The sequence below is a fragment of the Dysidea avara genome, chromosome 3 (assembly GCF_963678975.1).
Source record: "Dysidea avara chromosome 3, odDysAvar1.4, whole genome shotgun sequence".
Taxonomy (NCBI): Eukaryota; Metazoa; Porifera; class Demospongiae; order Dictyoceratida; family Dysideidae; genus Dysidea; species Dysidea avara.
The window spans coordinates 23083211-23108017 of NC_089274.1; the positions used below are offsets into that span (position 1 = coordinate 23083211).

General features: G+C 40.3%; 5 protein-coding genes across 7 annotated transcripts; 2 read left to right on the forward strand and 3 right to left on the reverse strand.

Moving 5' to 3' along the window:
* Positions 1–587: 587 nt before the first annotated feature.
* On the reverse strand, positions 588–2348 carry LOC136250302 (uncharacterized). The gene has a single exon (XM_066042491.1). It carries the CDS (start codon positions 2028–2030, stop codon positions 717–719), a length of 1314 nt encoding a protein of 437 aa, XP_065898563.1. The 5' UTR covers positions 2031–2348; the 3' UTR covers positions 588–716.
* Positions 2158–5981, forward strand: LOC136250299 (serine/threonine-protein phosphatase 6 regulatory ankyrin repeat subunit A-like). Its single transcript, XM_066042485.1, has 2 exons — positions 2158–2316; positions 2467–5981. The coding sequence occupies exon 2, from the start codon at positions 2476–2478 to the stop codon at positions 5827–5829; it is 3354 nt and encodes a 1117-aa protein (XP_065898557.1). The 5' UTR covers positions 2158–2316; positions 2467–2475; the 3' UTR covers positions 5830–5981.
* A 954-nt stretch (positions 5982–6935) lies between these two features.
* On the reverse strand, positions 6936–8128 carry LOC136250304 (cytochrome c oxidase assembly protein ctaG-like). Its single transcript, XM_066042493.1, has 4 exons — positions 7679–8128; positions 7442–7597; positions 7218–7385; positions 6936–7169 (listed from the first exon to the last, which is right to left on the reverse strand). The coding sequence occupies exons 1-4, from the start codon at positions 8048–8050 to the stop codon at positions 7005–7007; spliced, it is 861 nt and encodes a 286-aa protein (XP_065898565.1). The 5' UTR covers positions 8051–8128; the 3' UTR covers positions 6936–7004.
* Positions 8115–24097, forward strand: LOC136250301 (RNA polymerase I-specific transcription initiation factor RRN3-like). 3 transcript variants are annotated; one of them, XM_066042489.1, is made up of 21 exons: positions 8115–8264; positions 8618–8674; positions 8726–8815; positions 15904–16030; positions 17105–17177; positions 17233–17302; positions 18511–18609; positions 19301–19393; positions 19898–20048; positions 20101–20150; positions 20207–20287; positions 20354–20392; positions 20610–20631; positions 20680–20749; positions 20808–20852; positions 20963–21038; positions 21619–21738; positions 21796–21839; positions 21898–22056; positions 22552–22612; positions 22661–24097. In XM_066042489.1, exons 1-21 carry the CDS (start codon positions 8163–8165, stop codon positions 22799–22801), a joined length of 1770 nt encoding a protein of 589 aa, XP_065898561.1. In that variant the 5' UTR covers positions 8115–8162; the 3' UTR covers positions 22802–24097. The 3 variants fall into 3 exon arrangements, with proteins under 3 accessions (XP_065898561.1, XP_065898560.1, XP_065898562.1); XM_066042488.1 differs by having other exon boundaries at positions 20610–20749; XM_066042490.1 differs by lacking the exons at positions 21796–21839; positions 22552–22612; positions 22661–24097 and having other exon boundaries at positions 20610–20749; positions 21898–22041.
* Positions 23127–24561, reverse strand: LOC136250303 (actin, cytoplasmic). The gene is made up of 2 exons (XM_066042492.1): positions 24229–24561; positions 23127–24168 (listed from the first exon to the last, which is right to left on the reverse strand). Exons 1-2 carry the CDS (start codon positions 24481–24483, stop codon positions 23293–23295), a joined length of 1131 nt encoding a protein of 376 aa, XP_065898564.1. The 5' UTR covers positions 24484–24561; the 3' UTR covers positions 23127–23292.
* Positions 24562–24807: the final 246 nt, after the last annotated feature.

Here is a 24807-nt window from a genome sequence, read left to right on the forward strand (position 1 = left end):
ACTGCGAATTGCAAAGCTATCTAGCTAGGGGGTCTGGGGCATCCCCCAAGCTAATATTGTAACATTCTGAGATTGAACTATACCAAGACTGAAATAGGATTTACAATTTAGGCTCTACTCTTCACCTCCAGGATTGAATATGGTAGCAATTTTGTTATAGTGATGAATCTGCCCCTACAGCTGATGGTAAATGAATGGAATTATAGACCTCTGTTAATCACACTGTCAGGGTACTGTATTGTGTGTCAAATCCTTCATGATGGTCACGATCAACTGTCACAGATAGAAACACTACTAATATAGAATAAACAATATGCCCTTCTTTTACTATAGGGGAACCACCAGGACAATGGATACATAAACTATGACCAGTCATGACGACCCCCACCATCCATGCAGCATAGTTCAACCATAAATTACATAACGCAAGTACATTATACCATATGGTCCATTATGCATTCAAGAATATTACTGCTGAGCTAAGGTTGCAAGGCTACCAGTGCCCTCCATGGCTACTAGCTACTAAGTGACACAACAGCCATACCGCCCTGAATCCATTCCTGTGGTATACACGTAGACTCAACAACTTTAACAGATATAATAAATACATCTAGTAAAAACACAATCTGCAACATTTTTACATACCAATATTAAACTAGATTAAAATTTCCAATAAACAATTAAGCATTTATTGCACAAAACATTTGCAAACCAAACTACATAGCTGTAGGCTTGTCAGTTGTCCCATAATTCTGAGACATCGGTGGATAAGTTGCAGTAGACATCGGTGGATAAGCACCAGTCCCAGTAGGGTAGGGTGGCTGCGGTTGTGAGTAGTTTGACCCTGGGTTGTATGGGGGTGGCAGATCATCTGGTGGCTTTGGTGGAGCATTCAATGTAGTGGTAGTTTCATAGGTAGTTGTAGTCGTAGTGGTGGTTGCTGCATTGTTGCCATTAATAAGAGTGCTGTAACGTGAGTTACGCTTGCGCTGACGGCAACAGCAAACAGTTACAATCACTGCAAGTATGAGCATTCCAAACATTGGAGGCATAACAAAAATCACCATGTATACCCAGACACGTGCATTGCATGACCACTCAACAGCTGCCCCATCCTCATATCCTTCAGAAGATGTAGAATTTCCAGTAGTGATAAGAAAATAATGATCATCATTGTATGGAACATCGAGGGTACATTTTGTGGTATAACGTCCTGGTCCACCGGCTGAACACTGGTGCTCCACATCATTCTCTCTAACTCCAAACTCTGTACGGTTAAAGTACATGGTGAAATCAAATGTTACTGATGAACTTCCACCAGAAGCAAACGCAAAGAAGTAGTCATCCGTATGACGGATAAAGTCAAAGTTGACATTCCTACGTGACGGACACACAGAAGAGATTTGCTCAAACCTGGAATACTTATCGTCCCCATCTCTCCAATCATCAAAGTTACTGCTTCCTTGGATGATGTAAAACTCCAAAACACTACCACTTTTAACACAAATACTAGCATTCATTGATGACCCATGGTGTAGGTAATAATACCAATATTGATAAGAATTCCTACTGACACCTTCACTATTACGACTGATGGTAAATGAATGGCTCTCACTCAGTGATGGGCCTTTGCTTAGCACATATGAAGTCGATGGTATGGTACCAGATGGATTTTCAACTTCTATGCTGCTACAAAACGTCTGGGAGACTTCAATAAGCTTAGTATCCAAGGGGCTGTACTGTGTGTCAAATCCTTTGTTATGATCAACTGTTGTAAGCGACGCACTCAGAAACACTATCAACAGAATAAAGAAAAGGATAGCAAACCAAACCCCGTACCCAACATACGCCCTCCTTCCACTGTAATACCAGGGGAACCACCAGCCAGTGAATACTACGCCTCGGTGATAGTATGGCCTATGGTGATGGTGATAATGACCTCCTCCGTGATGGTGATGATGCCATCCCCCGCCGCCACGATGCCCTCCACCATGATGGTGACCCCCAAAATGTCCACCTCCGTGCGGCATAACAGTCGTCTTAAAGTTGTTTAGAGACGATCAGTCGGCAAACTATGACGTGTGCAGGCGGGAAGGTACCGTCTTGTGGGTTTTATGGTTTATCGACGAACAGACCTGGAATCGACGAACAGACCTGGAATCGACGAACAGACCTGGAATCGACGAACAGACCAATCACGTGGGTGGGTGACTGAAATTCACTGGGCACGCTATCTTCCAGTCAAATAAGTTTATCTTTAAACGTTGAATAAATCGGTGGAGTTTTAACCAACTGCTGCTTCGTCCTGTACCAAAAGTAAGTCATAAGTTAGAATCTAATGCGACACAGGGAAAACCGGAATAAAACGTAATTTTGAACAACCTATCAGTTTTCTCATAGTATGTGTGATAATTCTGATCGGGTAGCGATGATTGTGCAATTCCTAAGGCTGTTGTCTATGTGCAGGTACACGTCATGGATGAAAAAGAGAGAGAAGAAGACTTGAAAGGAAAAAATCTTTCCAAGTTGCACACAGCTTGTGCCGAGGGGGATCTCAACAAGGTAGAACAACTGCTATCAAACAAAAACTATGCAAATGAGATGGTGAACTGTCTCAAGTTTGATCCTGAGCTCGGATCTTCAGTGGCACCATTACACCTTGCTATTGAGAATCGTCACTTAGAAATTACCAAGTTGTTGTTGAACAATTCATCTGATCCGTTGCTACCTGACAGTGTTGGATACACGCCCATTCATATTGCGTGTTCTGCTGGATTTCTTGAAGGAACTAAGCTTCTTCTTGATCGTAATGTTGACGTCTTTGTCAAAGATCCAAAGGTGAAATCGACTCCGTTACATGAAGCAGTCCTAAGCAACTCACTAGAAATAGCAAAACTGTTACTAGAAAAAGAACCTCGCCTTACTAACGAGAAAGACAGCAAGAGCTGGACTGCCCTACATTTTGCCTGTCATTACGGCTACGCCAACTTTCTACCGTTATTACTGGATCATGGTGCTAACATCAATGAGAAGATCGACATCGGCCGCACTGGGCTACACCTAGCAGCATTTGAAGGTTTCCCAGATTGTATTAACATCCTACTGCAGCACCATGTGGAATTGGATATTCAAGGGGAAGGAGGTTGGACTGCTCTTATGCTTGCCTGTCAGGAGGGGAAACACGATTGTGCCAAGATATTGTGTGAAAACGGTGGCAATATTTCTTTGTTGGCAGACAATGGCAGAAATGCTCTTCATTCAGCTTGCTTTTATGGCCATCATGATATCGCAGAGATGTTGATTGAGAAGGGAATTGAAACTTGTATTAGTGACAAAGATGGTTGGACACCTCTTCATTTGTGTGCTCAAGAGGGTCACGTTGACATCGTGAAACTACTACTAACACATGAGCGCAAAATTGATCCCAATATTAAGGCAAACAATGGCCGTACACCGTTGCACAGTGCTGCACTGAAGGGTAGATTTGAAGTAGCAACCACTCTTATCGACAATGGCGCAGAGCTTGATGCGACTGATGCCAAGCAGTGGACCCCACTACATGTGGCTGCCCAACACGGCTACCCCAACATTGTTCAGTTACTGCTAGACAAGGGCAGTAGTATCAACCAGGTCATTAGCCTTGGTAGAAATGCTCTCCACTTGGCTGCTTTTGAGGGGCATGCGAAAGTTGCTGAATTGCTGATTGATCGAGGAATCAATTGCACACTACAAGACAAGGAATTGTGGAGTCCACTTCACTTGGCAGTACAAGAAGGCCACGAGAAGATCATGGATCTTTTACTCACTCAACCAGATGTAGATGTGAATGTCACAGCTAGTAATGGTCGCACACCGTTGCACTCGGCTTGCTTTCATGGTCGAAGTCAAATTGCTCACGCCCTGATCGACCGACAGGCTGCGATTGAAGTTCCTGATGGTAAAGGCTGGACACAGCTTCATCTTGCTGCACAAGAAGGTCACTTTGATTTGGTGGATATGCTGGTAAAGCTGGGCGCTACTGTTAACAAGCTGGCAGAGAACAAGCGTACACCATTGCACCTTGCTTGCATGAAGGGCCAGAGGAAGATTGTCGAGCACCTGCTGCAAAGTAGTGCAGATGTCCACATCAGAGATGTGAGGCTGTGGACTCCTTTGTGTGTGGCCTGCCACCATGGCTTTTATGATGTTTGTCAAACTCTGATTGACCACGAGGCTAAAATCAATGTCCAGATCACTGGTGGCCGTAATCCACTTCATTTGGCTGCCTACGCTGGTTATGACAAAATCTGTGAGCTGTTGATTCAGAAGGGGATAGAAATTGATCACAAAGATGACGAAGGGTGGACATCTCTACACTTAGCTGCACAAGAGGGGAAGTTTTCATGTGTCAAAGTGCTTGTTGACAATAAGGCCCAGTTAGAGTTGGTATCACGGAGTGGCCGAAAACCAATTCACATGACAGCTTCTTCTGGACACGTTGAAATACTGAAATACCTGGTTGAGCATGGAGCCTCAATAGATGTTGAAGACAGCAAGAAATGGACACCCTTACATACGGCATGCAACAAAGGCCACCTTGAAATTGCCAAGTACCTAGTAGAGCACAAGTGCGACGTCAATGCTCGCATTTCCATTGGAAGAAATGCATTACACTTATGTGCGTTTAATGGCCACACAGAGACTGCTAAGTTCATGTTGGAAAGTGGCATAGATTTGACAGTGCGAGACAAAGATGGTTGGACCAGCCTGCATCTTGCTGCCCAAGAAGGACATGAAAAAATTGTAGTTGCTCTGTTGGAGGCAAACGCTGACCCATCTGTCCAGTCAAACAACCAGCGTATTCCCCTGCATCTAGCAGCCATGAATGGCCACGTTTCCATCATTGAAGAGCTGATCAGTCGATGCCCCAACACAAATGTGCTTGACTGTAAGCTGTGGACACCACTACACACTGCCAGTAACAAGTGTCATTTTGAAGCTGTTAAGACACTTATTGATCGTGGGGCTGACGTCAAGAAAGTTATCAAGACGGGAAGAAATTCTCTTCACTTGGCTGCATTCAATGGAGGCAGAGACATCTGCGAGATTCTTATCGAGAACGGAATTGATATTCAGCTTCACGACGAAGAAGGTTGGACGTCACTTCATCTTGCAGCCCAAGAAGGGAAGCTAGAAACAGTCAAACTGCTGATACAGCATGGTGCAGAGATTGAAGCACGATCTAATGACAGGCGTACTCCAATGCACTTGGCTTGTCTGAAGGGGCATGCAGACGTGGTGCAATACCTCATTCAGCAGAATGCCTCATGCAATGTCACAGATGCAAGCAACTGGACACCACTGATAGAGGCAGCCAATGGCGGTTTCTTACCACTAGTGAAGATCTTCATTAATAGACAAGTTGATCTCAATGTTCAGAATGAACCGCGCAAAGAGTCAGCTCTATATCGTGCTTGCCTTGGCCGATATGAAGATGTTGCACTTTATCTGTTGGAGAAAGGTGGTGATCCGATGCTCACTGATACCAGCCAGAACACTTGCCTCCACATAGCTGCAGAAACTGGCTTAACACTAGTTGTACAGGAGATGGTAAACAACCACAATGCTGACATCTATGCAAAGAACAAGGACGGAGCCACACCGTTGACACTCAGTTGCCAGAGAGGGCACCAAGAAACAGTTGCCTTCCTACTTCATAAAGGAGCTGTCCTCAACAATAATGCAGAAGAGGGTCAGAAAGCCTTAGAGATTGCCCGCAAGAACCATCACAACGAAATTGTATGCTTACTGATAAACTCGGGATGTTTGGATGGATGGTACACAGGCTGAACACTTCCTAGAGACTTAGCATACAGACAGAACATCAGTAGGCAAATAGAATAACTATTGTCACAGACACAGAGTATACACTTTTTAATTTGTACAAAATACAAGCTGGTACTGAATTACTTTGCTGTTGATTTAATAATTCTATTGTGGTATTTAGGTGGTAAGGGCTCATAATTATTACATGGTAGGTCACTGTGATGGTGTAGCATGTCAACCTGGGTTTAGGTATTGCTAGCTTCTCAAGCCAAACTTTGTGAAATATTACACTGATTTGTTGTGGCTTGACTATGTTAGTGACATCAGCATTAGACTTGATTCATGGAAAGCTAAGCTTTCTAAGAATCAATGATGAATAAGAGGTGGTCAAAGTACTCTAATAGAACAGTCAACTATGCACAACATTTTAAGCGATAGTTAAGACTTCAGACCACAGGGTGGCTCTACATAATTTAGTAACCCTCAGGCCCTGTAGTAGTGCCTTTGCTTTGCTTAGGCATCATGACACAGGGCAATCAGGTTACCAAATCACGTAGACCCCTGTGGTCTGAAGTCTAACTACTTAAACTTTTTTTTCTATGTTAGGATCACTACCATACCAAAGTTTAAACTCACATTTTATACAACTCTTTATGGGTAATGTTCTGGTCAAAAGCCTCCATTTGCAGTGAAACTGAAGCACCTTTACAACTAACAAGGCTAGGGGTTGGTCAAACAAATACTCTAATAGAACAGCCATCACATGCAATGAGAAAGCTTACATGAAATAGTTGTTTGTAAAATGCTTACAGTTTCTGAGGGGCTACACCCGCAAACACCTTACTATCAAGCCTACTATAGTAAATACACTGTGATGTATAACCTGTAATTTCATCAGTGACCATATCTGGCTAGATTTTCATCTTAAATTAAGCAAGTGAAGGTCACAATCTTTAGAAAATTGTTGTAGACAACAGACAAAAAATGCTGATGTATGTAGCAGGCAATACTCTACCAGAGGAAAGCCTCCATCAATAACCAGAATGCAAGGATCATCACAAGATCACATACTTGGGTAGATGGCACTCAGACAGAACATCAGTATTATATATCCAGAAGGTAGATTTAAAAAAAAAACTATGAGTGTAGTAGAATACATTAATTCTTTGTACAAAATATGAGCTGGTACTAAAATGTGACTATGCTGGTGATTTAATAATACTATTGTCATAGCTCGGCAATAAAGACTCTTCACCTTCCAAAGATTCAAAAAATGTGTAGGATAACATGATAGTGTCAATTTTGACCACAGCTGGGTCATCATCAAATTCAGGATCAATGTAGAAAAACACCGGCATGTCAACCTGAAGTACATTATACAATATAGTGATTAACAATATTTGAAGTCGTACCTGTTCATTTGGGTTTAGTCGCTGCTCCTCAAAACAGAAACATTGAACTTTATGAAAATATTGGCCAGCCTCAAAAGGAATTACGTTGTAAGTAGCAATTCCAGTTATTGGTCGATCTGTTAAATTGGTGGCTGAATAGAAGGCTAACGCCGTCTCACCTGGAACAACCTATCACGACAACCAGCTGAGTACAACACACACATATAGTAAGTAACATGCATTACCATAATCTCGCTTTGGTGTGGCTTGAATTTCCAGCGTAACTTTGGACTAGTGTCTGCATTGAATTTGATGGTTAGTTCTCGTTCCTTGACTGGCTTCATTGCCTCTACCTTTTCAGTATCTGTCACAACATACACTGTCCCACCATAACCAGTTGCCTGAAATGAGAAACACAAAATAATACTACTATTAGTATATTCTATGGGCCATTGCACAGCACAGCACATCACATACAATACCTGACAAAATAGCCGATACAAAGGGACTGCAGCATATGACATTCCAAGCACTACAATGGCCACAGCAGTGATGTACAACATGACAGACACATTAATTTTTCTTGTCTTTTCCTGTATAGTGGAATATCGTCTTAGAATTTCATGATATTTCATTGTATGTCGTGACTGTCGTTGCATAAGAATAAATTTATTGCACAGCAATGTACCAAACGTTAGCTCTTGCGTCAATCTAAACACTGGTGTGGTGCTCACGTGATGACTTGCTGAACCTATACACGAAATCCTTACTGGTGCTGAACGATGCATCCAAACATTATTACTCTGAAACGTTGTCTGTAAAGTTCTCACAAATTGTCGCGCACACCAAATCATTCCGAGATAATCAAGCGAAACTTGCAAGCAGTTGCAATACTTGGGCTCTATTTAGAGTCAAAATTTAATTAGTCTTATTTAAAGTGCACCATGTTGAAAAGATAGTGAAGGTATGGCGGCTGCTAAAAAGCCACCAAAGGTAGAAGATGACAGTTTACGAGGACCGATAATCCTAGCGAAAATAATAACGGATGCCTTACAAAGAAAAGAAGAGGTATCCGAGTGTGTGTGCAACCATTAGGCCAAGCAAACTTGATTAATTGTTACTTCTATGTGGGCGGGAGGTCATTTTATATTATAGAAAATACTCCAAATCAAGCTGTCTGTTACTGTAAAAATTAGCTAAAGCCTAATACCACCGTTTCTAAGATGAAAGTGACAATTTTGTTGAATGACAGCCAGTCTTCTTAGCATCAAAATACGTGTGCACGTGATAACAGCAATAGTGAAATTAGAGGCAGTGGGGTAAAAAGGGATGCAGGCGGGGATGAAAAACCTGGCCTTGGGATATATTACCTATGGTGCAACAACATAGAACTATTCAGTGTGCATCTGTTGTTTACACAGGGACAACCAGCAGATTACAACACCATCGTGGAACAGTTGTCTGCACCAGATATTAAAGTATGGTGTGGACACTTATTACATTGTTAGCTATGGGACGTTTTGTTGCAGCCAGTGATGGTGAGAAGATGGCTGAAGGGATTGAGGTACTGTGTTAGTCATTTTACCAAAGAGTGCAGCACTCTAGTAGCAGCAACACTAGTAAGTGTGTGTGTACCTGTTTGTGTCGGGGAAACTGTCTGCTCCTTTGTGTATGGGGTCACTGTCTGTGTTTGCACTTATGGCTTTTTATGTTAACTAAACAAAGGAGGTGAGAAACATAAGCTACAATACATCCCAGAAAATTCCAGGCCAGCAAAAAAAACTGGCAGCAATATTCCAAAAATTGCTGTGAAAGCTGAAGTTAAGCTACTAGCTGGTACTATTTCATTGGTAGTGAAAGTCAAGCCTTTTAGTCAAAATGAATAATTTGTATCAAACCCATTACATGACAGTGAATTACCTCCTAAGAATGTTACCAATAGTCATGACAAGCTTTTATTTACGTCCATATGTCATGGGAATTTATGTCACGATATATATCATGCAAGTCATGGCAATAGTTTGTGCCAGTAATAGAACATTTTAGTTTGGAATTTTAACAAAATGCTTTATTTAATGTGTGTGAGGCCAGAGTGAATTATAATGGTCGGCCATCGGACATTTACCGATCGATTAGCTCGAAGACCGCCCAATTACCTACTGAACCGGTCAAGGATGGCCGACCGATTTCCACTAAAAAAGATCGATATACTCTAATAGAACAGTCAGCGACTCTAATAGAGCAGTCGAACAGCTTTTAACAAAAAACCGGGGGGGGGGGAAAGTTGCTTGACTTCGGAATCAAACCTGCACTGAAGTGCAATGTGCACTATTCTACCACATGCTCACACACTGTTTCAGGGGCTTCTATAGGGGTTTTAAATGTCCTGCAGTTAAAACCATAACTGATATGGATACATGTCACAAAACATCACATTGGATAATTTCATATCAAATCATAATGTTATTATTACAGATTTAGTATGTATGTGGTTTAACAATGCTTGGCTGCTGAAGGAGTTTTGGGTATCAAAATACTCACATCCAAGCTTTGAAAATCCAATTTTTTTCAGGGGGTATGCCCCAACTTGGCATGCTTACACATGCTGCTAAGCAGTGCCATACAATGTCAGATCATGTCAGATCAACTTTGACTTTGATCTGACAGATCAACGAAGACTAGTTATAATCCTCTCTGTAGTATGAGGTATATAATAAACCAAGTTTTTAATTACCACATTTTAAAATTACCATACTAGAATTACCGGCAATTTTGTTTTGCAAAAAAATTGCACAGCAACCTCTATGGACCGTAACACACATACCATTTCATGGAATTCTATGTACTATCACCATATTCCAATAACTCTTACTGATGAAGTTGCTTAATACTGCATGCAAAGATTGGTATTAAACTATACTATAGTATGTTCACGTTGAGCTGAATCCTGAAAAACAGCTAAAAATTAAATGTGGAGTTTTTCTCAACAGAGTTAACATTTCAGCCAACCTGATGATTATTGGTAACAGCAAAGGTGTCAACAACAGACATGTACGGTTTGGCTCCATTACAAGTTCGGGAAAGGGCTGTAATGGCACTGCATTTGTATGGCTTCCTCATAGGAAATGTATTGTAAAAATTTTGATTGGCCGTAAATATTATGTCAAACATTTGGACAAAAAGATTTTGAAATATTTTTAGCGGGTCAAGCAGTACTACAAATGAGCCAAATTTCAAGATCGTGAGTAATTGCATCCATGAGTTATTAAACGTTTTTGAGGATTCAGCTCAACATGAACATACTATAGTACAGGGCATTTGTCAGTTACAGTTTCTTTTGCTGGTGATATCAGAACCTGCTCGCTTATCATTGGTTTTCACGTGAATCCCATTCAGAATTTATAGTGGGGATTTCCAAATCTTTGCAGCACCTATGCACAATGCGTTCAGTGCACATCGCATCACATGAAATTTAAAATACATGTAACATGTAATGAGACATATATACCTGAGTGAAAATACATGAGCTTAAAACTATCAACAAGCGACTTGTTGAGTCACACCAGATTCACTAGTCAGTCAGTCACATTGGTAAAAGGAGAGAAGTGATTTAGAGAATCACGTTTTTTGCTTTGTGTATTTGGAAATCCCCAGCTGACAACTGAAGTTAACAACAGGTCAGGGGGTGCATGGGGCTGCATACAAGAGAAAACAAGCCCAGTCTAGCAATATACTAATACCATTTGAATATCAGTCTCAGTTGCATGTTGCTCTTAGGCCAGGCAAACTTGATTAATTGTTTCTCATCCCCGCCCGCATCCTTTTTTATCCCACTGCCTCTAATTTCATTATTGCTGTTATCAATCACGTGCACACGTATTTTGATGCTAAGAAGACTGGCTATCATTTCACAGCACAGCAAATGTCACTTGCACCTAAGAAACGGTGGTGAAACGTAAGTATTAGTTCTTAAAAGGCTTTAGCTAACCTTTATAATAACAGACAGCTTGATTTGGAGTATTTTCTTTAATAATGAAAAATGACCTCCCGCCCGCATGGAAATTCGAATTGTTGTGGATGAGAAACAAGTAATCAAGTTTGCCTGGCCTTAGGTATTTACTGCTTCAGTTTGTCACTGCTTTTTAACAGTCCATCACATCCTGTGCTTTACAAAAAATCACTTAATATGTATATTTGGTACTGTCGTATGTTAAAAAATTGCATATCACCTAAAGAATGATTCCAGTAAAAAGGTTATATGATGACATGGTATAGGATTTTTCAACGGATGTAAAATGCCACCCAGTATACCAGACAGAGGTGCACTGTGTAGCTGCTTGGAAAATTCCATAATGCTGGCAGGAATAACACAACCACTTCTCGGGTGCAACAAATCTGAAATTGACACTAGAGTTACACCTGACCAAAGAATTGTATGCAACAGCTGATGAGTGTGTACATTATATGGCAATTACAGACAGGGCCGCCGACACAGGGGCCTCATAGCTACATTATTCACATGTATAATAAAACAAATGTACAACAGTGTAAATGTTCCCTGTAGACTCAAAGATACAGGAAGCCTCAGTAAGAGATACCATCTATTAGCCAGCAAGTTCAATAAGATCCATAGTAATGAGTATATTTGCAGGGGCAGCAAACCATTACTCGTAATTATATCATACAAGAGCACAAAAAAAATGGAATTTTCAAGTAGAGTAGGGACCATAGCGCATCGATAAAAGTACTGAAACAAGCCTGGAGTAATCCATGATATTAAATCACAGTAAAACAATAAGAAGTGTTATATCCACTTCCCACTGCATTAGATATTCTAATAGAGCAGTCAAGTAACTACTCTAATAAAGCTATACAGCTTAGTCACAACATTTGCCCTGAAGTTAGTTTATTTCATAATTTAAAGCATTGGAACTTTAACCTAAAAATATAATTTCAAAAAATTCTGCTCAAACGCTTTATTATTAATTTTCTGAAACTCCCCTATAAAAAGCCTAAATCAGCCACTGTAACCTGTTCCTGGACTTAACTCTATATGTGTCCAAATGCTGCTAATATCAGATTCATGTCTACTGAGACTGATCCTACTCATTTGTTACATTTCACTAGTCTCCTCCCCTAGTTTTTAAATCAACTATCACTGTGTACTGTGTATACTATCTCAAGAGCTCATAATATTATTTTAGAGGGAGAGTGTCTAACTGCCAGTATGGCCTGTACAAAAGCTGGTTAACTTTGATCATATGTGCACTTCTACTTTTATAATTCTGATTAGTGGCTATTTTGTAGAGGATAACACTTGTGTGGTTCTCCTTGCATTTCTTGATATACTCTTTCAGCTTCGGGAGCCTGTATTCCACGGAATAGCGGAATAGCAGAATTATGGAATAAGCGAAAATCACATTCTAAATATTTTGTTATTGTTTATAGCCTCTATAACGTTTTAATATACATTCCTCACCTTGTAGAGAACACAATCACGATGGCACCGATCCTCGGGGCGATCTTTAAATAGGATATGTACAAAGATATTCACTCTAGAACAATCTAACTAAGCTAAACTACCATCAAATACACTTCACTACACAATCGCTAGAAAAGTAGAAGTTCTTTGTGCTATACTTACTCATACCAGCTGTCACACACGAGTAACTGCCCGAATTTATTAGAGTTATATACGAAGTGTTAGAGCCAAGGTTGGAGCTCTGATGTTGGGAGCTGAAAGCAATATTATCCTCCGAATTTATTTGAAACACTTTAGGAAATGGTAACAGAGTTATAAAAAAGGTCAGATTATTCCATGCATGCAGGGTATATAGCTACCTAGGGGGTGGATTGTTTTGTTCTAAACTATTCGGCCAGTTAGCTAGCTAGCTGCTCGTGTGTGACAGCTGGTATGAGCAAGTATAGTGTAAAGAACTTCTAATTTTCTAGCGATTATGTAGTGAAGTGTATTTAACAGTAGTTTAGCTTAGTCAGATTGTTCCAGAGTGAATATCTTTGTACATATCCTATTTAAAGATTGCCCCGAGGATCGGTGCCATCGTGATTGTGTTCTCTACGAGGTGAGGAATGTATATTAAAACATTATAGAGGCTATAAATAATAACAAAATATTTAGAATGTGATTTTCGCTTATTCCGTAATTCTGCTATTCCTTAATTCCACTATTCCGTATTCCATGGAATACAGGCTCCCTTCAGCTCCCCATTACTGTGAGGCCGATTACTGCAAACTATTTGTTGTGTGAATTTATTGATATTCAGCCGTAAACTAAGAGTATTCAAGTGATGTGGGCTGTAGCAACTCTTTTCCATGGTAATGTGTAGTATTAAAGATTCTGGTAGTTGATGCCTGTAGATAGACTTGATTTTATTAAATACTAGCATTGGTACCTGCCCTATGTGCAGGACCATCTCCACATTAAACATTTTAATGCCACGAAGAGGGACTAAGCATTAAACACCAGCACTGCTAATGTAGCTATGTAGGGTACATGGTGATGTCACATTTTTTAAAGATCATGAGGTTTTCTTATGTCATTAATGATGCAAAACACTAAAGTTTATTGTTTGTGGTTTTGACAGGAATGTAGTTTACTTATTCAGTGCATCTTCCCTACCAGTGACTTCAACGTGCTGTATAGAACAAACGAAACCTTTGCTGCTTTACATGAGAACTAATGCAACAATAATTAATATATTGGGAACCAAGCATAAATATTAGTGTCCTATATTTGCTGTGTAGCATGTATGTCGATAGTGCTTTAAAGTACATGATCCTTATGCAGTATATAATAATTTATAGTGAAGCATGCATGCAAGGCTAGCTAATTAGTTAAACTGCATGCGAGCTAAGGCAATTGTATACAGTATACCCTACATTACATACAGGTTGTGTACACACGGTACAGTTTCAGTTTCTACATTTTGATGTTTACCTTACTGACTGTCACAAAGAGAAATGAACTTGAGCATAATTTAAAGTCATCACAATTTGCAGTTATAGTTACTGCATGGCAAGCAAAAGTTCAGAGCTTGTCCTATGCACTTTCAGTTCTGATGTTGCAGTGACACATATACCTCTTGCCATACAAAAACCCAGTTTTGAAACACCTGCAGTGTAATTGACCAATAAGGTAATGTATGAATCTTTAGAGTGAAAGCATGTAAGCAGGATAGTGAAACAGTTGTGCCAGGTCAGATGCAGTTCCTCGGTGTAAACTATGGATCTGCATGGTTCTAGTATTATCATTTTTCAGATGCACAGTAGTATTTGTTCAATCATGCAAGCTGCCTATTACTACAGCAGTATTGAGGTAAGTCTGAACAAACAGTTTTTCATGTCAGTGCACACCTATGTGCTTAAAACAAAGATGTAGATATTCTGGATACTGGTGAAAGAAGCTTTTACCTACTCTAATACAACACACTGGACCAACACACAGATGGACAAATATGTTGGCAATTTGTCTGCCCTGTCCCAAAAGTGCTATAAGAGTCCCTATTATGTGAGGTAATTCAGTGCCAGTGCTGAAAAACTGATCATAAGAGTTTGTAGATGAAGACTTGCATGGAACAGATAGAGCAAAAAGGTGCATCAAAAAGGTCCCAAAAGTGAAAAAAGAAGTTATGACCTAGGCGGGGATTGAACCCTGGCTGGTTATAATAACTTGGGGTTAAGGGAGGTGCACAAATCGCCACAGTTGTTTATCAGTGGTTTTGACAGGAATGTAGCTCAACTTTTCAGTGATCCTTCCCTACACCAGTGCCTTCATCGCCCTATAAAGAGCGAACAAAAGCACGTATTGATTTGCTACAACAACACTCGAGTTGCCAGATGATGGGCGTTTAATTTCGCTAAAGTCCCGCCTCGATACGTGCTTTGCATGCCAAGATATGATGAGCTAAAAGTCGTGTTTTAAAAAGGTGTTCACAAAAAGGTACTGAGTAGAAAGAAAAAAATCTGTCAACACGTGGATTTGAACCCACGACCTCTTACACGCTAGTCAGGCGTTCTACCACTTGAACAGTATGTGCTGTGGTTTTCAAAGGAATGTTGCTCAAGTTTTCTCTACACCTTGGCCTTCTACACGCTGTAGAGACCGAACGGAAGCACGCGTGAACTCGTGATAACGATCTTAGAGTAGGCGGATGATGAGCGCTTCATTATCAGCACAGACTATGTCGATTCGCGCCAAGTCTGGTAAGTAAGCAGCGTGACCGTCAGACAGACAGACAGACAGACAGACAGCTTTTCAGCTTTATATATATATATAGATAGATGACTCACTTGGATAAGCTTAATATAGCAGTTTGACCTCATCATTATCATCTACAACTGGCTATACACCTCACTGTAACAGTGAGACTACAATGATTTACTCAATCTGTGTGCGTGCGTGCACACATGTGTTCATGCATGTCAGTTAATTTGCATTTAAGTATGTACATGTATACGAATGTATGTATCTATGTGTATGTCAATCCATGACTTATTTTCTCATTTCTAAATCACATTTGCATGTAAAGTATTTTTACATGTGTAGAGGTGAGTGAGTATACCACTTTAATGTGTTCGTCATAACTAATTTGTAAGCACCTTTTTAGTTAGAAATTGGTGGGGGAAGCAATTTAAGATGTGGCAGCCGAATAACTTGTTATTAAATTTCTTTCTTTTTTCTTTTCAGAACCTTCCTTGGGCTGGTCAGGAAGCTCGGCTAGTTGAGGACTACATCATTTACCTCAGTGACCTTGTGTCTGCTCAGACATCATATCTCAAATCTTGTCTTGTCATGTTGGTGAAACATTTTCATAGTAAGTCTCTGTACCTTTGGTATATAGCTGGTGCCGTGTTCAGTGTGTTGCGCTTGAATTGAAACAAATTAAGATTGATATGTTATCTTATGACTTGTATATTTGTAGCTATTGAGAACATAAACGTATCATACAGATAGCTTGGTTACCTTTAAAGGCTAGCATCTGTTACTTAGCAACCATGTCATTGAAATCTGTATGTTGTGGCTACATATGTGATGCAGTTTCACACATTTGGTGATATCTGTATTAGTTCATGTGTAGCATCATAGTGCATTGACAGTTAAAAATACTCTAGTAAAAGAACAACTAGGCAGTAGTTTGTTTTCATCCTTAAGTCATGCATCATTCTCTGACATCACAAAAAATTGAAATGTGTGTTGTTATAGTTCCACCAGCCTGTTTTTGCAGAGAGGAATGTAGTAAACAGCTATAAGTTCTGTATTTCAATAGAAACCATACTTTTAAATAAAGCCACAGCCATTAAGGAGCCCCTGGCTTCTATTGGGGACCACATATTGGTGGTGTGTGCAAGATGCTTTTCAACATGAATAACTGTTAATTTTTTTTCACAGCCAATAAGTCCTTGTAGGGAAATAAACATCAACATCTGTGCTTTGAGGTTATTTTTCTGTACATCAATCTCTGGATTATCTGGTAGTGTGTAATATATGTGGTTCTGACTGTCAATACTCTATAGATATGTTGTATTGGTTGGAGTGGTAGGGGGTAGTTATCAAATCATTGATCGGCCTATACATGATGCCTTTTATGGTGGTATTTACGTGAAGCCATTATACTGTGCTAAATTTTGTGAACCCCAATATTGTTCAGACACCATCCTATCCATGGTCCTTTTTGTATTATTGTATTCACATTTAGACTCCCTAAAAAAATCAGGCACTCCTTTATAAGAACACTTCAGCATTGTCCCTGGATAAAGTAGTCCCACCAGTGGTTTGACCATGTAGTTAAGCGTATCTTCTTTACAAGTGTATACATCTTTTAATTCATGTATTAAAATTGCCATCTAAATTTGAACTATCGTTTTCTTTTTATTGTAAATCATTGCAGGAATATCAAATGACTGTGATTTGTACCTCAATGTTCATCATTGTATGAAGACAGTTTGTGAGCTAGTACCAAAGTGAGTGACCAGTTCAGGTGTGGTATTGTATAACACATCTTGTCTTCAAGTGTAGTAGTCCAGCAGTACTGATGTCAGTGATAGTCGAGCAGTATCCCTTCAAGTACAGACCAGCAAGTCAACAGGTATGTCATGTAAATGACATTCTGGACACCTTGCTGAAGTGTCCTTACTAGTGAGATGTCCTCAGTTGCTAGTTTCAGGGATCTAATGTGTGTACACCAATACAAATGGGCCATGAAAAAGTATTAAAATGTCCTTATTAGTGAAGTGTCCTGATTTCAGTGGTCTAAAGAGAAGTGTCCCGATTCAGATTTTAGGGTGTTCTTCTTGGTCTACTGTACACTACTAAAACCCTTAGTTTATGCATAATTTCCTGGAGGCTTATGAGATTACTATCTAGAATAGAAACCTGTGGTGGGATTAGTTAGCAACCTGTGTTATAGCTCACGGTCGTTTACAACGTTCATTAAACGAAAATCGGAAAAGCCTAAAAAATGGAATAGCCTTAGCTATATTGTTAGCTTACTTTCTGGACAAGACAGACATCAGTGGCATTGATGCCCTTACTGTCATGATGTGGTGTTGACACTATTAACTCGAAAGCTGAGTTTTAGTATGTTTGCCACTGCTATTATTATACACAAGTTTCTATGCTGTTTAGAGCCCTAAAGCCCTTCAAATGATGTGCCCACATCATCCTCGGGTCTCTAAATAGTGTAGAAGCCTTGCCGGCTTGCTGTAACTATAACTATAACTTATAATAGAATAAAATTTCTAAGTATGTTTAGTGTGTTGTGAAGGTTTTTATCTGAATGTGTGTTGAGCTGAATATTTTTGAGATCAAAGCATAGAAAGTCTAGGTCTGATTGTAGTGACTGTTTCACTACACTCATTTGTTCTTTGGTCAAACAGAAGCCCTTGTGCTAATTGTTTGGTTACACAATGGCATGAATATGTAGACAGCTTGGGTTAATAATTATTGTGGTTACAATGTGGAAGTGTTCATATTAGTAGTCCGTCTGTATGTGTATTTGTCTGTGTTTGTTTTCTATCTCTGTATGTGTACAACGGATTAAACTCCTTGAAGGAGACACTGTGAAATGTGTACACCTTGATAATCAGCACAAATGTCTAAGGTCCCATTTGTATTAGTGTACAGTACACACATCTGAAATCCAGACACTTCACTGATAAGGACATCTAAATTATCAGGATACTTGTCCACAGTCCCAGTTGTATCAAAATGAAATGCAGTCATGACAATTCACCAATGAGGACACGGTGTCCTCAATGGAAAAACCATTGTAATCCTTTTCTTTGTTGTGGTCAGGAGGTTTATATGAGGAACCTACTTGTTGTGGTGGACTACCTGCCCAGTCTGCGTGATGGTGTGCTGCAGTTGATAGTGAACCAAATGATGAAGATTGATGTGAGTGTATTATGTGTAGTGGTCTGTATTACGTATGTTGTGTACATAGTGTAGTGATAGTGTGTGTGTGTGTGTGTGTGTGTGTGTGTGTGTGTGTGTGTGTGTGTGTGTGTGTGTGTGTGTGTGTGTGTGTGTGTGTGTGTGTGTGTGTGTGTGTGTGTGTGTGTGTGTGTGTGTGTGTGTGTGTGTGTGTGTGTGTGTGTGTGTGTGTGTGTGTGTGTGTGTGTGTGTGTGTGTGTGTGTGTGTGTGTGTGTGTGTGTGTGTGTGTGTGTGTGTGTGTGTGTGTGTGTGTGTGTGTGTGTGTGTGTGTGTGTGTGTGTGTGTGTGTGTGTGTGTGTGTGTGTGTGTGTGTGTTAGCTATAGTGTGTACATGCGTATGTACTTGTGTGCACACACGTCTTGCTTATAAGTACCCATGCATGCATGTATGTTTATGGTATGTATACATCAGGCTTGTCTGGTGGGAAGTCAGAGTATTTGAGGGCTCCCTTTGATAGCTTCACTTAAGTAGAATAATATGCAAAGGTGGCTTCTCTATGCACACAGAATCACTACATACTCATTTAGCTAGTTTAATGCTACTTATAGCTACAAGACTCATTAGTCCCTTACAAGGCATGGCATTTATATGTGACGAAAACAGGAGGCTGAATGTCCATGCTTGTTGTCTGTCTGTATTCTTTACAAAAGGTTGAGGTACCACATCTTGAAGAAGAAGAAGCCAGTGATAGTGAAGAGGATGACAAGACACACAACAATGGAGAAGTGTTCCAGTGTGATATGGTAATTTATTGCATATCTGGTGTATCTTATTTTGTAGTTTAATATTTCTAAAACAAACGATTTACCATGTGGCGTATATATAAAGTTGATGGGGGGGGGGGGGGGGGGGGGGGATTTTTGACAAATTCCCCACACTGTCAATTTAGAATGACTTCCAAGTATTCTAGTCGTGTTACTCGACAAGGATAATGTTCTACTGTCAATTTTTATGTTGTACAGTAAAAGTATCAGTTGTATTAACAAAATCTGTAAACATTAAAACACCAGCTATGAAACTGGTTAACATGTGTTTAATGAGAACACATACAACATTATATTTCAGAAGGCTCAGTCTCACATACCAATGGTGTTGACCTAGTTTCTATTATTATATATATATATCATACAGCTAAAAAAAAAAGTTGAACTTACTAAATTAAATATAAGGTCCTATACATATAATTTGATTGGTTCCAAGGTGTCCATATTGTATTAGGTTCCACTGTATATCTTTACCATGTCTAGGAGTGTTCCACTGGTGATATCAATGGTGGTAACATGTTGAGCACTTTTCACTATCGAAGTCAACAGATGTCCAATGAAATGGCAGACAAGCTTGATGTCATGATGTTAGTAATGTATGAATATCTTCACAGAATCACACACAATATTGATGGTCAGCTAACTGTAATTCAATCCTCCTAACATATACATTGATTTTGTGACAGGTACAACCAACAAGAAAACTTTACTAGAGGTTTTTCATGTACTGTTAAATGTTAGTGTGTAATGTGGTTAGTGTAATTAATGTAGTAAGTATATTCACCTCCATAGATATTTGAGTCATCAGTGCTGTCAACCCACCAATCCTCTCATGTGCAGTTTGTGTTGTTTCAGCTGTCCAGTCATGACCAGGTCAGTGTGTGCTGAGGAGTGTAGTTGTGATGGTAGCGTGTGAGCTGATTCATCATATGTACACAGGTTCTTCAAGACCTTTTCTTAGATTATCTCTGGAATAAGGTGCCATAGTGAGCTTGAGCTCTGTGTACGTGTATGCATGCGTATGCTTGTGTTGTGTGTGTATGTGCATGCGTGTGTGGTGTGTATGAGTGTGTGCGTGCGTGCATGTGTGTGTGTGTGCGCGCGAGCGCGCACATGCACGTGTAGTGAAATGTGTCTTGAAGGTCTTACTGTGCAGTTAAAAGATTCACAAAATGTATTTTTCTTCATATTCTAGTTCACCAACATGAGTGTTCCAGGTGAGGGATCTTACTATTATCTCATCCCATCATTATACACTGATACAGATGTACTGAGACAGACTGCAGTGAGTTACATGGCCAGCTACATTGCCAGGGCTTTGTTTATCCCAGCCAGGTTAAGCTCACTTGTCCTGCTCTCAGCCTATTCACCATATATGGTCAAACTATTACAGAACTGTAAAACACTCTCTTTCAACATTAACTACTTGGATGCATGAGTAAGTATGGTAACATGTGTGATGTGTTCCAATACAGATGTGACTTAATTTTCCTGTGTTGGTTCAGGCAATTGTGTCATGGCTGGTGATTACATTTTCACTCTTTGCAGTTACATTGGCAGCTGTTCTTCAGGGAAACTGAAGGCAGAATATTGTCTCCATGCACCATTTTATTCAGCATGCCAGGTAATCTCTACAGTAGAAAGATTTTGTGTGTAGTATGTGCATGCATACGTATGTGTGATCCACTGTCCTTAGTAGTGTTGGGGTCATTGTTGAACTATGGGTTCCATGGCCTCTATCCATGATACCTGGATAGACCTCCTGCAGGTTACTAGTCCTGCCCAGGAAGATTTGTCTGCACAGACTCGAGTGCCTTAGTGGTGCATAGACATCCCAGTGCTGGTTCACTAGGCAGCTATCGATGGTCATGTTTTGCACAGCTGTCAGGCTTTGCTTTGTGTGTGCACGCATGTGTGTAGTGTAGTGTAAAGTGTGCGTTGTGCAGTGATTGTAGCAGACACTTTGGGACCAAGAAATTTGACCTATATATTATATTTTCTTTATTCAAGAGGTTTCCCCTTTTAGGGATAAAAATGTATATTTACCTGTTGGGACCATAGTCTTATTTATTCTTATAGTGGAGATTTTTACTATCGAGTCCTTTATTTGGAAGCAATAGAAAGATACAGTACTGTGTTTCCTTGTACCATTACATTCTACTGTGTGTGAGTCTCCTTTTTTTAAAATCCTTTTTCTGTTCTAGGCAGCTTTTTATATGTTTATATTCCGACATCAAGAATTGTTACAGTTTGAAGGCGGACTAGAATTTCTTCTCCGTCAAAACTTTGAGAGAATTGTAATGTGCCCACTAAACCCCTTAAAGGTATGTACCATATCAGCCAAGCAATACAATGTGTGTTACTATTATTGCTCGTTTCAGATGTGTTTAAACTCAGTGGCTGAGCTATTTGCATCTGTAACTAAGTGTGTAAATATCTTTATGTTGATGTCAATGTTGACTGCATTGTTACACATTGTTTAGCCAACTTGAGTTAGTGTTTTGCTACACTGTACTCGAGCAGAACAAGCGATTGCTGTTGCTACCATCACAGACCAGTCAACCATTGAACACTTCTGATAATGTTACCACTAATCATCCACTTGATACCTTCTTCCCCTTTGATCCCTACCAGCTATGCAGGTCAGTGAGTTAGTGTTGTTGTAGTGGAGAAGGGTCATTAATTAGAATACAGTGGGACCTATTTCAAATTCCTTGAGACCTTGACACAGCGTTCTTGTTAGTGAGGTGTTTGGACAGTGTATGCTAATATGAATGAGAAATTGCATGAACAAAATTAATGTATCTTGTTCATCAAGTTGTCCTTATCAACAAGAGGTGGTGTCCTGGTATCAGAAGCCTGTGTACACTAATACAGATGGGACCACCAACAAGTGTCCTGATTGTCTGTATGTTCATTAGTGAGGTGTCCTTGTTTTTAGGGGTCTAAATGTGTGTGCATACTGGGATCATGGGCTAGTATCTTAAAGAGGTTCCAGTCAAGTGGTCTGGCCAAGGTTATATACCTTCTGTTACATAAGTGGTTGAGAAAAAATGTGAGGTTTATGCCAGCCAGCAGTCATAGACCTTCCCCTCCACAATTGTGAAGTCTATTGCTTTAATATGTTTTTATTTTAGATCTAACAAATTCATACGCCCACTGTACAGATTTTGGGAAGGATTTCAGGACTCTGAACAGGTAGCAAATATCACAGTACACACTCATAGCTTATTGTGATGTTTTTAGATCAGTAACATGGATGAAGATAATACTCCAGTCACTCCATCTTCATTGTGCTCTTCCAGTGTACAGTCTCCGCGCTCGCCAGGATTTGGCACAACTCCAGACAGTAATAACTCTAGTTTATTAACTCAACAGAAAAGATGATAAAAACTTGTGTGTACATTAGCAGTGTTTGCACATTCTTGGAATGTTGTTTATTCTGTACAATGTCAAGCAATTATCAGTACACTTTGAAGTCATGTAGTACTGTGACCTTAAATGGTCCCTTCTTAAGATTGTGACCTAATTTGGGCATTTTTAATGCACAACACTCCTCCTTTGACGCTATGTATACTCATCAACCTTAACCAAACAAACATGGGTGTGTCTGCATGGAAAATAGGTGTGGCCGGTTTTAAGGTCAGTAAGCGAAGTATTCCCGTCAAGTCACGTAACCACATACAAGACTGCTTAGTTTAAGTTGTCAATGTTAACTTCAAAATTTCTTTTTTTTGCAATGAATTTGTACATAATACAACAAATCAATTATACACAGTAAATTTATAAAAAGTGTTTCTATGCATAAATGTTATTTTTTTTAAATCCTAAGTCACTATCGGAGAGAGCGAAGAGTTCTAATAGTGGAAGGAATCAGCTTAGAAGCACTTGCGGTGGACGATGGCTGGGCCAGACTCATCATACTCTTGCTTGCTGATCCACATCTGTTGGAAGGTTGACAGGGAGGCCAAAATGGAGCCACCGATCCATACAGAGTATTTTCGCTCTGGTGGAGCAATGATCTTGATCTTCATTGTGGGTGGTGCCAAAGCAGTGATCTCCTTCTGCATTCTGTCAGCAATTCCTGGGTACATGGTGCTGCCTCCAGACAACACAGTGTTGGCATACAGATCTTTACGGATGTCTACATCACACTTCATGATGGAGTTGTAGCAGGTTTCGTGGATACCAGCAGATTCCATTCCCAAGAAGGATGGTTGGAAGAGAGCCTCAGGACAACGGAATCGCTCATTACCAATGGTGATCACTTGACCATCAGGAAGCTCATAACTCTTCTCCATGCTTGAACTGCTAGCAGCAGTCTGCATCTCTTGCTCAAAGTCCAATGCAACATAGCACAACTTCTCCTTGATGTCACGGACGATTTCACGTTCAGCAGTGGTGGTGAAGGAGTAACCTCTCTCGGTCAAGATCTTCATCAGGTAGTCGGTCAGATCACGTCCTGCCAAATCCAAACGGAGGATGGCATGAGGAAGGGCATAACCTTCATAGATGGGAACAGTGTGGGACACTCCATCTCCAGAGTCAAACACAATTCCAGTGGTACGACCAGATGCATACAATGACAGCACGGCCTGGATGGCTACATACATGGCTGGTGTGTTGAAGGTCTCAAACATGATCTGGGTCATCTTTTCTCGGTTGGCCTTGGGGTTGAGTGGGGCCTCTGTCAGCAACACTGGGTGCTCTTCTGGTGCCACACGGAGTTCATTGTAGAAAGTGTGATGCCAGATCTAAAAGGAAAAACCACAAAGGTCAACAATTGTTTCCACAAAGCAGGATTGCGGTATTACCTTCTCCATATCATCCCAGTTAGTGACGATTCCGTGCTCGATGGGGTACTTCAAGGTGAGGATACCACGCTTGCTCTGAGCCTCATCTCCTACGTATGAATCCTTTTGGCCCATACCAACCATGACTCCTTGATGACGAGGTCTTCCAACGATGGATGGGAAAACAGCCCTAGGAGCATCATCACCGGCAAAGCCAGCCTTGCACATACCGGAACCATTGTCCACAACGAGAGCGGCAACGTCGTCGTCACACATTTTAGAGATTTGAGATCAACCGCAAAGCAAAGCGAAGGTACTACTTCAAAATTAGCCGAGACTGTACTGAGCACTTTTCACGGGCTGTTTTTATACTTGTTGCCAAGCAAGGGCGTGCTTTGCTGCGATTGGCTAAATCATCGTCTTGACCAAATTTGGTCAACCGCTTAGTAGGGCCACTGACCTTATTTGGAATCGGCTGGAATGCTGACGCGCTTGACATACCGATGATGGAATTTGTTGCATGGTTGACATTCTAGTCACTGTGCTTGCGACACCATCGCTTCAGCTGTATCATTAATTCCTTATTGAGTCACTGAAACC